We start from the raw sequence: 15,842 nt of genomic DNA, 5'->3' as shown, positions 1-15,842 counted from the left end.
AGAACATCAGCTGGCCACTTCCATAACTCCTTACGCAGCTTATTCGGATTCAGCAAAGCCTCGGCTGGAGATACGTGAGCTGGACTCGCCCCAGTTCCTGGTGGGTCTCGCATGGATTGATCCTTCCGCTCTGCCCCATTCTCCGTCCCTCTTTGGAAAGGGGACTTTGCAGAAGAAGCCTGCCTACGTTACAGAAGGCCGCTTCCCCTCATGAATCTAGGTTTATCTAACTCCTGAGCTGGGTGGCTGTTAACCTGCCAGGTCTTCTTGCTCTTTCTGAACCCCCGCCTTGCCGAGCGGGGAATCGGTTTCCCCCCGTTGGCTGCATGTACTCTTTGGAAGGACCCCTCCCTCCCTTGCGGCTGCCAACGTCCAGTGATGCCCTATGCGCTGGTGCTCGGTGGCTTTGTCTTCCCAGCAAAGCTCAACAACCGTCCAAACTATGGGGAGAGGGATGGACACCCCCTCCCCCAAAACCATTTGCTGCTTTTCCTGAGGGCAGAGATGGTGGTTGGCCGAAGGCAGCCGTTCTTTTCATGAGCCGACTCTCCTTGCTCCCACAAAGCAGAAAATTCGACTGACATTTGAAAGAAACTAGGGCTTGTTCCCGGATCCTCTCCCCTCTCCCACCAGCATTGTTGCCCTCCCCCTCCACACACACACACACACGTTTAAATTAGACCCCAACTCTCTCTGTCTGGATGACTTGGGGCAACATTTCTGGCTCCCGTCCCAGAGGGAATGCAGAATCCCCTCCTGGCATCCGGCTGTTTTTGGCTCCTTGGCTGACAAGACCGAGAGAGTTGGAGAAGCGGGAGCCAGGATGCTGGACCCCACAGTTACTGCCAGGTTGGGAAACCAAGTTGCTCAAAGCTCAGCCACGTTCAGGGGGATTTTTCAGAACAAAACCCTGGATAATAACAGTGGCCCCTGAAGGCTGTCACTCCAGCGGAAAGGAGCTAGAACAGCAAGATTAGTCAAGGGCTTCTCCTTGGTGCCTTTGGATTTGTCGACTAACCCCCAGGCCTCCTGGGAAGGGGCTTCTCGGGAGCTCAATCCACCAAGAACATCCAACCCCGCCCCCCCCCCACCCAGGAACGCTCGGATGTACCGAACCAGACCAAGCGCAAGGGAGGCTCCCAAATGCTCCCTGCCAGACCTCCGAGAGATCGGGTGTCGACCGCTGGGCCAGAAGCCTCCTGCAGCTGCGTTCAGCCCCGTTCCCCCCCCCAGGGAAACAGCTGCCACTGGAAGGGCTTAAATAGACAAGGAGTGCAGAAGCCCCTTCCTCAACCCAGGACCCTCCCGGAGCAGCTGAGTATGCCAGGAATGAGCGGAGGAGAAAGGGAAGGCAGAGCCCCTTTGAAAGAGAGAGGAAGGGGGCTCCAAGCAGGCCATGGGAACTTGTGGACCAACTCCCAGAACTCAGGTCTTAAAACTTGCCAAGTTTGGACACTCCTGGCTTGAACATCTGCAAAAAAAAAAAAAAAGAAAAAGAAAAAAGGCCGAGCCTCCCAACTCCATAAAGGGGACTGGAGGCTGAGAGTGGCCCCACCTATCCTGGCCTTGAAGGTGACAGCAGAAACGGCTGCCATTCATTCCACAGGTGAGAAACGGTTCCTCCTCCTGGTGTGGACAAGCTACAACCCTCGGCCTCCTTCCCGAGCGGCCCGGTTGTCTTCCCCGTCTGGAGGACCAGCCTTCTCCTGGCTTTGGCCACCTGCCTGGCCCAGCTGCACCCGCCGGGCTCTGCTTTTCAACTAGACGGCCAAGCTCACCGCCGTTGCCACCAGCCAAGAGCTGGCGCACAGCCAGACCCCTCTGGACCGTAAGCTCAGCTGACCCGGGTTCTGCATTGCAGGCAACAAAACCCAAAGCTTCCACGTTTAGAGAAGGGAGGAAGGAGGGCTCTGAGAGGAACTAGCAAGGGTGGGACGGTGTCATGTTTACCTCTGCATTTTATTGGATCAGTTTGACGCCCCTCACACTGCAAGGCCCGAGTAGAGCCTGTGGCCTTGAGTAGCACCCCTGACGGGGTGTTCTGGGTGAGCCTGGGCCCCCCAAAGAGCCCCCCTCGCTTTCCCCACCCAGCCCTGCAATACCAGCCAACCGCAGACCCCCGGCCTCTTCCCCTCAGCCTGGCCAAGCCCCCCTCGTAGGTGGCGACTGTCCCTTACACCGGTTGGGTTTGGGCATCCCGGGGGCGTTGGGGCCAAAGTAGGCCGAGCCTCCCCCTGTGGAAGCTCCTGCAGAACCGGGAGCCCAGCCGGCGGCGCTTCCCACACACCACGCAACCGACACACCAAGTGTTACCTGGCAACGGGAGTGCGGGGAGGCCAGCCAGGAGCCCTTCCTTTCAAGAACAAACTCCCAACTGAGTGCAGGTGAAGATTTTATTGAACAAAAGGAAACAGGGCAGAGTCTGAGCTCTCCAACCTCTGTTTGTGCTGAATAACCGTCGTCTGGACTGAGATCGTGCATGGAGGGGTCGGAAGAGCCCAGGTGGGGGCGGACACACAGGTGGGCTTTTGGCCGGAGGGGAGGGCCTGGTCGGAGGCCGAGAGGCTTGGCCAGAGAGAGAGAGAGAGAGAGTCCTAGCCCTTGTCTCTTGCGGAGCCCAGTGCAGAGATTCTCACTGGGCAGCCAGGCCACCCAGAGGCCCCGTATCACCCAGCGAGGGGGGGAGCGAGGAGAGAAGGCAAAGAGAAAAAGAACAGAAACCCTCAGTTAATGCTTTGCTTTTTTAATGGGGGGGGTGGCAAGGGGAGTGGAAGCCCCCCCCCCATGTACAGATCCAAGGTCACCTCAAGTGCCTCTACCTCCTTCGCTGCTTCCAAACTCCTGCAGGGCCTTTTCATGCTGAGTCGCGGACATGAAGTCTAAAACGCTCCATTCATTCAAGGGGGGGGGGGGGAGGAGGCAGCCGGGGCCAAGGGGGGGGTCCCCCTCCCCAGCCATGAGGAAGCCCCCCTCCAGGCTTAGCAAGGGGGCTCTGCACCTGCCATTCAGCCCACCTTCTTCCTTCCCTCTCCTGCAAGTTAAAAACCAAAGGGAGGCCCTGCCGCCGCCGCCTCCTCCTCCTCCGCGGAGCCTTTGGAGTGCAGCGTTTTCCAGGACTCCCGCGAGAAACTCCCCAGACCAAACTCCCCGTGGACCCACCACATCTTTCCTCGGAGCCTCCCCCGACTCCCCCCACCCGTTATTTGCCAACAGCTTCAGGGCGAGCCCCATAAAAAACCGCTGAGAAGAGCCACGGTGGGGCGCAGCTGGAGAGCCAGGGTCCCCCCCGGGACCGCTCTCAAGGCGCCGAAAGAGGCGACTCCCGCGAAGGCGAAGCTAGATTGTCCTCGGGGGGGAAGACCGTCAGGGTGCAGGCCCGGATGCCCCCCAGAGACTCCGGCAGGTCGAAGACCTTGTGCCACTCGTCCTTCTCCGGGTCGTACTTCTGAACGATCTCCACCATGCAGCGGTTGTTCCAGGAGTAGCCCCCCACCACGTAGATCTTATTCTCAAAGACAGCCACCCCAACGTCACTCTGGCCGCGCAGCATGGCCGCAATGGGAGTCCACTGGTCCAGCGTGGGGGAGTAGTATTCGCAGCTGAGCACGTCGTCGTAGTCGCTGGTGCCCCGGAAATGGTTGCCCCCAATGACGTAGAGCTTGTCGCCCACCGTGCACATGCAGTGGAGGCCCCTCACCGTGGTCATGGGGGCCTTCTGCGTCCATTTGTCCATGTCGGGGTCGAAGCACATCAGCTCCTTCTGGAAAGTGTCATGGGTGATGCCACCTGGGGGGGGGGAGGGGAAAGCCAGACACTCCATCAATGGCCGGTGGGGAGCCCTAGGGTCAACCAAAGCCTTTGAGAGTACCCTAGCTTCTCTCTCGATCCAAGCCCACAGGTAGTCCCCGACTTACGACCGCAATCGAGCCCGACATTGCTGTGGCTAAGCGAGACACCTGTCAAGTGACTTTGCCCCATTTTGCGACCTTCCTTGGCACTGTTGTTAAGTGAGTCCCTGCAGCTGATAAGTTAGACACCCGGCTGTTCAGTGAACCCGACTTCCCCGTGGATTTGCTCGTCGGGAGGTCGCAGAAGGGGGGAATCACCTGACCTTGGGACGCAGCAATGGTCGTAAGTGTGAACCGGTTGCCAAGCGCCTGAATTTGGATCACATGATTGTGGGGATGCGGCCAAGGCCGTAACTGTGAAAACTGGTCCTAGGTCACTTTTTGGAATGCTGCTGTTGTAAGTTTGAGCAGTCACTAAATGAAGTGTTGTAAGTCGAGAACTACCTGTGTGTGCCACCCATCTCACCGTCCGGCCTTCCCCACTCAGATGGCCGTATCGTTCACAGCTCAGCGGGCAAAGGGGGGGCCAGGGCAGCAGGCAAGGGCCTCACCCCCCCACCGCTAAATGGATGAAGCCCCCTGAATGCCGATCTCAGCCAAGCCTCCAGACCTGAGTCAGAGGAAGGGCTGAAAGGCGGGGGGGGGGAGGCCACCTGCTACGTAGGTATCCTCCCCCCACCCCACCTGCCCACCCAAGGCAACTTCTTTCGGGACGGGGGGGGGGGACAGGCATCTTGTTGGCGCAGATGTTCCCAGGTTTTCAAGCAGGGCAGGTGGGTGTGAATCAGACAAAGAGAATCAACCGATTACGTAGCGTGTTCTCTCTGTCCTCCTCCTCCTCCTCCTCGCTGGAAAACACGGCTGGTTTGTCTGCTTCCAAGATTCCTAGCACCTCAAGGTCATGGGGGGGGGGGGGCTGGAAAGGGGGGAGGGGAGTCTGGCAACCTCTGTGGCTAAGAAGGCAGGACCAGCACCTGGCTCCTAATCCAGCACCTTCCTCGCTGCCCTATGGGCTCTGGGGCTGCTTTGGGGGCCGGGGCAGCCCCAAGCGGCTTCTCTGGCTCCTCATCCCCCCCCTTCCCCACACTCCCCCTCGAGGTTCATGGGATTGGGCTCCAAAGACCCCTAGCTCAACGCCTGGGGTTCAAATCTTTCGCCCAGGGCTTTCACCCACTGGCGGGACTGGCTGGGCCCATACAGAGGAACCTCCCATCCCACTGAAAAGGAGCCATTTCTCCCAGTAGGGGACATTTAGCAGATCGGCCGCCCAGCTAGATGACCTACAGGGTCCCTTTCCAACTCTGTGATTCTAAGTCCGATCAGGAATGTGCATCCTAAACAATCAGCTGGATTTCCCTCTCTAAAGGTGGGGCTATCACGGCCGGCTGAAATAGCTGCATGTCCAAGAGGAAAGTCCGGGATTTAACAGCGTACCTCGTCTGAACCGTCTGGGGGACAAACTCAAGAGGCGGGAAAGAGAAGTCGGGTCTCTCTGAGAGTGAGTGCCACGCCCCGGGTGGGGACTGACTCCGAGGGAGAGAGGAGGAACAGCCGACAGGGAGTGGACGTGTGGCTCCAGAGGTTGTGGAGGAGGACGGGGAAGGGCAGAGGCCGGCTGGGCAGTCAGAGGAGGACCCAGGCCCATCCCGTCTCCATCCTAGGGCACGCAGGGAAGAGAGGATAAGGGAGAGACGTGGTCTCCTCGGGAGGAGAGGGCCTTGATCCTCTCCATGGACTGCAGCTGTGACAACTGGACAAGAGGACGGACATGCGTATGGGCCAGTGCTGGAAACAAAGCGTGGCAATATTTCTAGTTTACGGTTCCTCTCTGAGTTTGGCATCCTTCCCAGTGTGTGTTCTGATCTTTGTGGATATCTTCCAGCCCTTATCTTGCCTGGTCTGTGTTGCTTTTTACTCTTTATAATTTAAAGGACATTTCCTCCTCCTTGTAACTGCTTGTGTGGGAGTTTTTTTTGTCTCCAGTCAAAGACATTCGGAGCTTGGAAGCAAAGTGAAGGAATAAAAGGGGCTTCACCTGTTGTCTGTGACTGTGTTTGTTTTGTATCCTACCCTGGGTCATCAGGGAAAGAGACACCTGGCACTGGAGGTCGGCAGGTGTGGTTTGGGTGGGGAAAGGGTTGATGGGCGGGCTGGCTCACCTGAGATGTACATCAGGCCCCCATAGACAGTCCCCGCATGGCCATAGTGGGGCTCGTTCATCTTCGCCACGTAGCTCCACTCGTTCATTCTGGGATTGTAACACTCCACCGTGGCTATTGGAAAAAACAATAAAAAAAAGAGGATCACAATTCAGAGGCTTGGCAACTGACTCATACTTACGACGGTTGTAGTGCCCCAGGGAGTCACCTGATTTCCCCCTTTTCCGATCTTCTGACAAGCCAAGTCCGAGGGGAAGCCAGATTCACTTAAGAACCGTGTTCCTAACTTACAAACTGCAGCGATTCTCTTAACAACAGTGGGAAGAAAGGCTGTAAAATGGGGCAAAGCTCACTCAAGAAACATCTCGCTTAACGACAGACATTTGTGGGCTCAATTGGGGCAATAAGCCGAGGACTCCCTGGATTTGGGTCCATGCCTGCAATCGCTGAATGATACCCATGGCCCCCAACGCTCAGCCCTGGGGAAGGAAGGCCGTTCTGTTGCCAGGAAGGACGAAGGCGACCCCCGAAAGCTGCCCTCTCTGGCTCTGGTGGTCTGGTGGTCCAGAAGGGGCGGCTTCTGCTGTGGGGCAGCCTCTCTTCTGGGGACGGCTGTCTGGGGCAAAGGAGGCTCCCTTGCCAGCCATCTCTTTCGGAAAGGGCGCTGAACAGAATCCTCTGCCCTCGTGGATCTATTTCCCACATGAGCCTCATGACCAAAACTGTTTCACAGATGATTTGGCCATCAGTGTCGGAGACAGACTCTCTCTCTCTCTCTCTTTCTCTCTCTCTCTGCCGGTCTCGTGTTTCTGACGGGGTTCTGCCCGTTCTATTTTCAGTCCACTGAGGTGAAAATGGACACGGAGCAAAGTTTCTCTTGCCTCCTTTTGAAGGAAGCACAGGCATGCGGAGGGAGCAGCCATAGGATCAGGGCAGCTCCTGCGGGGCGGCTGTATCGGTCGAAAAACTCAACAAAGCTCCACCCCTTTTTAAACCTAAGTTGCTTTTTTACACACACACACGCACACAAACACGTGCGTCTGGGAATGATCTTCCTTGCTTTATTCCTCCGTAACACCGATTTGGCAGCCAGCAAGAATTAAACCTTTCCAAGAAGCAGGCTTTAACCGTGTCAGTAACCTCTGCGCACACCGCAGGCGAAGAAGCCGGGACCTTCAGGGGCAGAGCAGAAAAACTCCAAGCCTCCACTGTGCTAAACATTAACCGGCGTTAAAATAAATCCCAGGTGTTTGTTTGTTTGTTTCTTAAAAAGGTCTTTGGGAAATTGCCAAGGGAGCCCATGGCCTGCAGCTCTTTCAACGCAGAGGAGCCGCCAGGAAGGGAAGGATTCCTTCCCCACCGCCTCCCCCTTGGCTGTTCCACGAGACCTGGCCACGGGTGTGGGAGCAGGTCATGAGTGAATGTACAAGCCGGGTTTCTACACTTAGAAGCCGCTTCCACGTCCCCCCGGAGGTATTCTTCTGGCTGCTTCCCCAGACTACTCAGGGCAGCCATGATGGCTGGAAACCCTCCTCTGCCCCCCTCCCACTTTCGATCCACTCCCTCCCCAGGGCAGCATCCCGCTAGCACCTGATCCGGCCCGGGGCCTCTGCTGCAGTCAGAGGCAGTGACATCTTCACACCCTCCGAGCTTCTAAAAATATGAGCCTATCCACACCACAACGCCAAGCTTACGGCCCAGGGAAAGAGGGGACTGAAAGATCTGCACTGCGCTTGGGCGTCTGGGAATAGCACGGAACCTCCACCGCAAATGTTCCGGGTGGGACTGCGGAGGCAAAGGAAGGCCTCGGTTTCCCCAGCCGGGCTCCGATTCAGGCCACGCTCCAAGGCCACCCAAAGCCGTCTCCGTATGACATCCTACTCAAAAGTCGAATTGAGAGAGGTCCACATAATCAGGGATATCAAACTGGGTCTGGAGATGTAAGGCCCTCCATTTCGGGTCACCATTCCCAGCCGAGTTGCAAATGGCTGGATTTCTCAAGGGCCGAGAACAAAAAGTCCTTTTCACTGCTCCAGGTGAGACTTGTGGGAGCCCATCAAGCGCTGAACCCCAGCCGGAGCATCGAGACCCGACCACAGAAAAGCTCAAAGGAGGAGCGAAAGACTGGAAGACGTGGAGAGGCCGGTCCATAGAATCACTGAGAGCCGACCGGATGGACAACATCCTCCTCCAGACCTCTGACCCGTCCTGAACCCTCTCCATTTGCCCCTTAGTTGACCACTCGCTCACTCAGCTATCAGCTCCCTAGCAAGCCAGGAGTTCGCTATCCCAAAGGTGTTTTTTTCTCTTTTTCAGGAGGCAACCGGATTTCCTTCTTTTCCTTTTGAAGACATTTCGCTTCTCACCCAAGAAGCTTCTTCGGTTCTGAAAGGATGGTGGGGAATGGAAAGATTTATATTCCTTGCAGAGAGCTGGTTCGCTCTACAGAGTTTTAGCTATACAATTTGGGATGGACACCTTTGGAATGGTATGGGAGGAGGAATGGATTTCCAGAGGAAAAAATTGTGGACTGTAGGAACCATTTGCACCACTCAGGTGACCCTGAGGACACAGACAAACTTCCAAGTGGCCTCAAGGACCCTCCGGAAGGATGCAAATGACCAGCTTTGTGCGCAAGGAATAGAAGTCCTTCCATTCCCCACCATCCTGTCAGAGCTGAAGAAGCTTCTTGGATGAGAAATGCCTTCAAAAGAAACAAAACAAGGAAGTCCAATTGCCTCCTGAAAAAGGATCTTTGGGGCAACCGTGACCTGAAGGACCCCACAGACTCCAAGAGTTCACAACGTCATTTAGGAACGATCTTGCTAATTAGAGGATACGTGTTAGACAAGATCTTGGCCACCCTCAAGGTCAATCCTTAGCACCACAAACCACAGAAAGAACACCTCCATATTCCATAAGTCAGGCAGATTTCTACGGTTATTGTTGTTATAATGCTTTTTATACCATTTTTATGGTGCTGTGATTTTTTCCATGTTAAAACAAGATCTACTGGGCAACAGGAGCCAATTTGTTCAAATTTTGGGGACACCAGCAAACCTCAGCATTTCATTTCTGCTTCATCTAGACGGCGTTTTTTAAGAAGCCTTAATCATTCCTGCCTTTGGGGATTATTTCCAAGCGTCAACTTTCATAGAATCGCCTGTTGGATTTTGAGCTGCCGCGTCCGTGTTTCTTATCGTTTCAATCTTAAGCAAATAATATTCGCATGTCAGCGGTGATGTCGATTGCGCTTACCCTCAACCACAGGTGGCCATCAAAAATGCTTCTTGCCAAATTCTCAAGCGTGGCAGTCGGGTAAGGCCAGAGAGCCACGTGACCATGCGTTGGATGTGTTTTTGCACCAAGAATGCTACATCCGATTCCCTGCCATCTAAACATTATCAATAATGAATAAACATTATTCGTCTTTCTTCCTTTCTAGACTTTCAAAGAGGGAAAAATTAGAAGGCCTTTGAAATCTGTAGCGAAAGTGAAAAAAAAATAGAAGTCTTAGAACTCCACGAAAAAGGAAGGGACGATTTCAATCCAAGGATGGACAGGGCTGCCAAGCCAGAGACTGACTTCCCTACCAAGAGATCCAGCTCATTATGGAAATCAATGCAAACTATTTAACAGCCCACAGACTGTTCAAGGTAACCCTGAAGACAAGTACTGAAAAGTGACAGATCGTATCAAGAGGGAAGAAATTAGAGGAGGATTGTCAGGCTGCCACGGGGGAGCTGCTCGCCTAGAGAGCTTCGATGGAGACACACGGCTGCCGACATCCAGGATTTATAAAAGGTGCTAAATTATCAGGAGGAGGGCCCTTCAAAGCCACCCTGAAGAGGGTCCTCTCCCTCCACGAGTGGAGTTGAAAACAGCTCCCGGGGATGTTTTTCACACTTGCTCTGCTCACAAGGGCAGGAGGTGAGCCTGCATGCTCAGGCCGGACGAAGAGAGGCGGCCACCAGCACTTAATTCTTCACACGCCAGACAAAAAAAGCTTAAAATAAATTCAGATCAGCACTACCTGCATAAAATCAATACACAATTCCTTTGTTCGGAAGCAAACAGGCCCATTCATTATTCCCCTTGGCATGTGGGAAGGTAGACAATTAAACTCTGCATTACCATAATAATATAGAGCAGCCCCATTGCTATTATTTCCAAAGACTCCCCTTTAAAAATACGACACAGGTTAGTATATATACCATGCCGCGGTTACTAAATCCCCACAGAGCCAGGGATGGTCTGACTAAAGCGCCGCTCCTTTCTCCCAACGGGTCGAGCCGCCTCCGTAGACGGTGGGAACGTTCTGGCCTAATAGATCTTGATGCCAGAGAACCGCCTGACAATGGACCGCGAGGCCCTGATTAGCTTCTCTGCCTGAGAGGGAGCTTACCTAATTCTCCGGCTGCGTTCCGACCACCCACGGCATACAGGTGTCCTTTGAGAGCACTTAGGTGGAAGAAGGTCCGCTTTTCATTCAAGGAAGCCACTTGCATCCACTTATTGTAGCGAGGGTCAAACCTGAAAACCGTGTCCACCGCCGTCTTCCCTTTCGTATCATAATTGCTCTGCCCACCAACCACGTAGAGGAAGTTCCCGATCACCGCGATGCCGTGCTGGTATCGGGGTGCGTCCATGGGGGCCAGGGACCTCCACTCGTGCGCTTTCTCGTCGTACATCCGCAGTTCCTTGCTCACCACCAGCTGCTGCCGGAGGACCCCTCCCAAGGTCACCAGGTGGGTGCTGTCCGAACGGATGGCCGTCCTCTCCGACTGCATCACCGGCTGCATGTAGGGCATCATTTGATAGTTACTGGCCTCCAAGAGCAAATTGACGCAGGTGTTATCGGTCCTCATGAAATCCACGGTCTGGACGTAGTTGATGAGATCCTGGGGCGTCATCAGAGGGAAACGGATGTTCTTCATCAGCTTCGCGGCGCATTCCATGCGCGGCTCCTCGGAGCGCAGCCACCGGCAGGCGGCCTTGAAGAGTTCCAGCTCGGTGCAGTGCTTAAGGCTATTACTGGAGAGGACGAAGGCAAGGCGCTCGAAGGGGAGCTTCACAAACTCCCCTGTACTTAGCAGGGCTGGGAAGTTCTTGAGGATGAAATTGTTCACGTATTTATCCACTTCGGTGAGGTTGTACGTGTTGGCAATCCGCCCCACCTCAACACAGTTCTCCAAGGACACCTAGGAAGAGACCACCTATTAGCACAGAAGGGCTTACCTGCACGGTGATTTAATACTACCTGTACCTACAGTATTCCCCATCTCCACGGGCTTTATAGCCACTCCCCAGCGTGTCAAAACAGACAAAATGTGTCCCAATTTTAGAAGCATTAGAAGCACGGCACAAGGCTTTCATTCCCTCCGCAACTCTCTGCGCACGGAACATCAAGTGCTGGAGCTACCACAGACTGGAAATACTGGCCCGAAGTTTTGCTGGTGCCCTTCTCCAGCTTCCAGCCTGTTGTTATCAAGTAAGACTGCATCTGTTTCCATAAGGGGATGCTACCTTGAAGAACCCCCCCCCCATTTGGGCTGGGCTGGATCAAGAGAGCAGACTCTTTTCGGACTTTCCCTCTTAATACTGAACTTGCAGGAGGGAAATAAAAGATTAGAAAAACCTAAATCAGGTTTCCCTGAAAGGTGCTTGGAAATTCTCAGCTGCAAAATGTAGACAAGCGTTGGAGGGGCGGCAGGAAGGGTCGGAGGCAGCTAAAATGGAAGAGCAAGAGGTGGGAGCAACTGAAGGTGACATCAGCTGCAAGCAGCCCAGTTGAAGACTGGAAACTGAAACAGCAGCAGCAGCAGAAACGAGACAGGAGATGATTTGCAAAGACGTCGGAAGTTAGTAGGTTTTCCCGGAGGACCAAGAGACTGCAGATCTTGCAGCCCTGTTGCTAAATCCAGGGATAAAAGACACGGACCTTCCTCTGTTTGGGTCTCCCCTGGAGGCTCACATTCAGATAGGCCCATAATTTAGACATCCTGAATTTTCTTACTCCATATCAGTTTTTTCTCAACCTCGACAGGTTTAAGATGTGTGAACTTCAACTCCCAGAATCCTCCAGTCTGCATGCTCAACATCTTAAAGCTGATGAGGCTGAGAAAGTCACCACGCTGTGTAGTCTCAACTCGTATTTCACCAGGACTTAACGGATTCTAGGGTCGCATACCTGAGAAAGAAAAAGGGCACGTTTTCCTCTCCGAGTTAATGGCTCGGTTCCTTCTTCTTCAGCTCTCGGCCACAGTCACTAAAACTGATGGATCTTGAAAACCCAACATTGAGAAAATCCCCTTTTCCCCTCCTTGGTTGGTATAAATGGTTGGTATTTTCATTATTTGTGACTTGGATGGTACCATCTTTTAAAAACCCACTGGTTTCCAAAAAGGTGCACATTAGATATCCTATTATTATTATTATTATTTTAAATCTGTTTAAAATCTATGCAAGTTGCAGAATACCTCGGCCGCCTCTGCCTCTCCAAACCGCACTCTAATCCTTGAGCATCCGTCAAAATACATACCCCTATTTCCACCTTAAGGAGTCACCCAAACCAGGCTGCGGGTGAGGCCTGCGTGGCACCTTCTCCGGAGGAACTCAGCTGTTATAGACACCGAAACTGAAAATAGCGCTCCTCTGCAGTCAAAAGCAATTTGCAATGTGCAGCTTCTGATCTCTCCCAGCTGAGAACCTCCCGCTTGGCAGAGCAGATGTATTTATTTCGATAAATGGTTCTGCTTCCAGGAGTCCCATTTGCAGAACTATTCCGAAACAGTTTACAGACGGCACTCGCCATTCCTCCTACGAAGCACACCGACCTAAAGGTGAATTTAATGGTGGGATACGGCAGGCACCCAGGACGAGGACTAATGGTGCTTAGTGCGCGCGAGAGAGCTTTGTGCTTTGTGGGGAGCTGCCCCGCACAAGAGCTGCTCCTGGTCTAATTCGAGCGACGTGGACCGGCTCTTTTGGGGAAAACCCTTGGCCAGATCAGGACCTACGTTTCTCTTACCCCGGATATAAGAAACACTTTGCAAAAGTCCAGCACGGGCAAGATCTGCAAAAAACTGGCCGCTTCGAGAGTGTCCTGCAGGTTGTCCATGTTGAGGGAAAGTTTCGCCGTATAAATAAAATCAATGATCTTTTTTAAACCTGTTTTGTTCACGCCGTGAAGCTTGATGCACATCAAGTCTTGCTCTTTCATCCCACCTGGGAACAAAAGTTAGACACAATTTAGGTTTACAGCCAGTCCGAGCCTCCTTGCAGAGTTTCTTCCAAACCAGAGAGAATGGCATTTCTCCCCTGAGGTTAACTGAACAACCCCCCCCCCCTTAAAGGAAAAGGCAGAGAGAGGGTGTCCGCGTGGCCTCTGTGGTTCCTGCGTGGCACCTGACCCACCCGCAGGGAGCCCTACCTGTGAACATGGCCTTGAAGTAATCACTAGCGGATGCCATCATAGCCCTGTGCACAGGGAACACTTCGTCTCCATCGCCTGGCACTAGCGTCACATCACAAAGCAACCCTTCTAGGCGCAGCTGGTCAAAACCCTGCAAGACAGAACCGCTGGCGTCAGCTCCGCTCTCCCTCCCCACTGAACGAGGAGCTGGCCCACGGGGAGCCCCACGCAACTGGAGCAGTCCAGGCTCAGCCTCCCTGGGGAACCCAGGGGGTGTGGAGGCTGGCCTGCTCCTGCCAGCCAGAGGGGGATTACTGGGCTCCTCCACTGAACAAAAGGCTCCTCCTGATGTTCCCAGAATACAGGCAGGGTCCTGGGGCATCAGCTCCGCCCGGCCATCCGCTTCAGAAAGCTTTTGTGCCCGTTCTCACACCAGCTGCAGCTCTTCCCCAGGCCTGCCTGCCCACCCAGCAATTTCCCACTCCTTCAAACGCTCCCAGGGAGAGAGCCGTGTTTAGCCTACTTTGCCACCTAGTTGGTGGCAGAGCACAATGCCAGGCACGGGGTTTGGCCTCATTTCGTGTCCACTGCAAACGCAAAGCATCAGCCAGAGGGGCAGTAGAGCGGCTATCTAGAGCCGAAGTCAGAGGATGGGCCTGGACTTCTGCACAGCAGGCCGCTAGATAATGAAGCTGCCTTTTTCACACTCCAGGCCAGTGGAAGCAGAAAGGATAGGAAGAGCAATCACGCTGGTACTGACAGGCAGTTTCCCCAGAAGGCGTTGGGACATAATTCACAGGCCAAAGGCCTCCCTCCTCCCTCCTCTTGCTTGGGCCAGGTCAACCTCGGGCCTCCTTCAATCACAGGGGGAAGCAGCCACGCCCCCATCCGACCGCCATGTTTAATTAGCAAGGGAGAGGAAGTCCTCCGGGACCAAGGAGGGGGGCCCATCCTGTGCTTCCTTTCCACTGCTGACCTGGGCTGCAGTGACACCGCCAAACAAACCAGTCCTTGGAGGAAACTCTCCCCCACGGAACGGAAGGAAGACGTTCACCTGGCGGGCGTGCACTCACCTGGAGGACCACGGAGCTGTGAGTGTTGCTGGTGAAGAATCGGGTGGTTCCTGCCTTTGACGCCTGCAGGTGAGCAGACAAGCCCATATCGCTGCTCCCCAGAGTCACTTTCATGTGAGGCTCTTCCTCTTCAACCAAAGATCTAGGAGGAAGGAAGGAAGGAAGGAAGGAAGGAAGGAAGGAAGGAAGGAAGGAAGGGAAGAAGGCAAAGGGCCTCCGGTCAGAGCTTGCTTGTTCCTCCTGCTACCACCATCACCACCAACGCAGGACCATGCAGGGATCTGCAAGCCAATCTCAAAGGGAACCTAACCCAATGTGTACAGCTACAGCAAATGTTGTCATTAAATGTTTAAAACGGGCAGTTTCTCCTTCTGAATTCAGCCTTCGTTGCAAGCAGCCAACAACTTTCTTCCATTTTTCCTGTTAATTAAGATGGTTGGCAATTTTTGATCCCGTTTTCAAGATTTGGGGTTTAAAAGCCTTCCCCCTTTTAGGCACCCCAAAAAGGTTCATTGCAGCTGAATAGGAAACCGAGGGGTGGAAGTGGGGGGGGGGGATTTACAAGCAAATGTTCTGTCTGTCCAGATCTTAAGTGCTCTGTGTATGACGTGCTGATGCCTTTACGGCACCTGTCTCCGTAAAAAGCTCGGGGCTATTGCATTACATTCAGTAATTTGTGCGCCTTCTGTGCACGTGCTGACATGAAAGTGTCCACTCCATTTCATAATGTTTAAATATAACTTGCAGCCTCTTTCAGAAAACATCTTATCTCTCAACATGCAGGGAAAACATCGGCCTCAAAAGTTGTTTCAGAAATTACTTCAGCAGGATAACTGCTCCCCCAAATATGAGCAAACCAATTGTCTCCTGCCTACATTAAAAAAAATCCTAATTAAACACAGAGTTGGTTTAAAATAATTCTGACAGGTTATGTTTGCAGCTGCTGTTTATTTGCAATGAGTAAGAACATGGGGGCTATTTAAAGGAATTTCTGAAACTTGAACATTTGGGGGTGAAAACACAAATTGTTTGGAGATCAGTCATTAAAAAAACACCTCTAAACAAGCACTGTGGACTACAGAGAAATGGCAGTTTGATATATGGGTGTGAAATACATGGAACACACAGGATGGAAATGCAGAACACATTTAGCAAGTTTCTATTTCAGATGTGACCAGGTGGTTCCTCACCACAAGGATTTGTGAAGATTAAAGCTTCTTTCTGAATATGCTGCTGTGCACTACAATTAGCAACCCATAAATACCCTGAAATGTCTCATGTCACATCCTGATTAATTGCACAAATCTTTACACAGCCCCAAATCCCAAATCTGTTTCTTTTAGTGTAT

The 15,842-nt window shown here is 53.3% G+C and overlaps 1 protein-coding gene across 7 annotated transcripts in view; it reads right to left on the bottom strand.

Annotated features, from left to right (window-relative positions):
* Window positions 1-2,379: 2,379 nt before the first annotated feature.
* Window positions 2,380-15,842, bottom strand: part of KLHL13 (kelch like family member 13) — a 39,048-nt gene continuing 25,585 nt past the window's right edge. For all 7 annotated transcript variants that reach the window (XM_026716633.2, XM_026716636.2, XM_026716637.2 and 4 more), the window contains 6 exons: window positions 14,495-14,636; window positions 13,440-13,572; window positions 13,038-13,234; window positions 10,413-11,208; window positions 6,008-6,121; window positions 2,380-3,786 (listed from right to left, as the gene is read on the bottom strand). In XM_026716633.2, the coding sequence (XP_026572418.1) occupies window positions 3,299-3,786; window positions 6,008-6,121; window positions 10,413-11,208; window positions 13,038-13,234; window positions 13,440-13,572; window positions 14,495-14,636 (1,870 nt within the window). In that variant the 3' untranslated portion in view covers window positions 2,380-3,298. The remainder of the gene's footprint in view (window positions 3,787-6,007; window positions 6,122-10,412; window positions 11,209-13,037; window positions 13,235-13,439; window positions 13,573-14,494; window positions 14,637-15,842) is intronic.

The sequence above is a fragment of the Pseudonaja textilis genome, chromosome 12 (assembly GCF_049901715.1).
Source record: "Pseudonaja textilis isolate UNSWEBS1 chromosome 12, rPseTex1.2, whole genome shotgun sequence".
NCBI lineage: Eukaryota > Metazoa > Chordata > Lepidosauria > Squamata > Elapidae > Pseudonaja > Pseudonaja textilis.
This window is presented reverse-complemented; position numbering and strand designations above follow the sequence as displayed.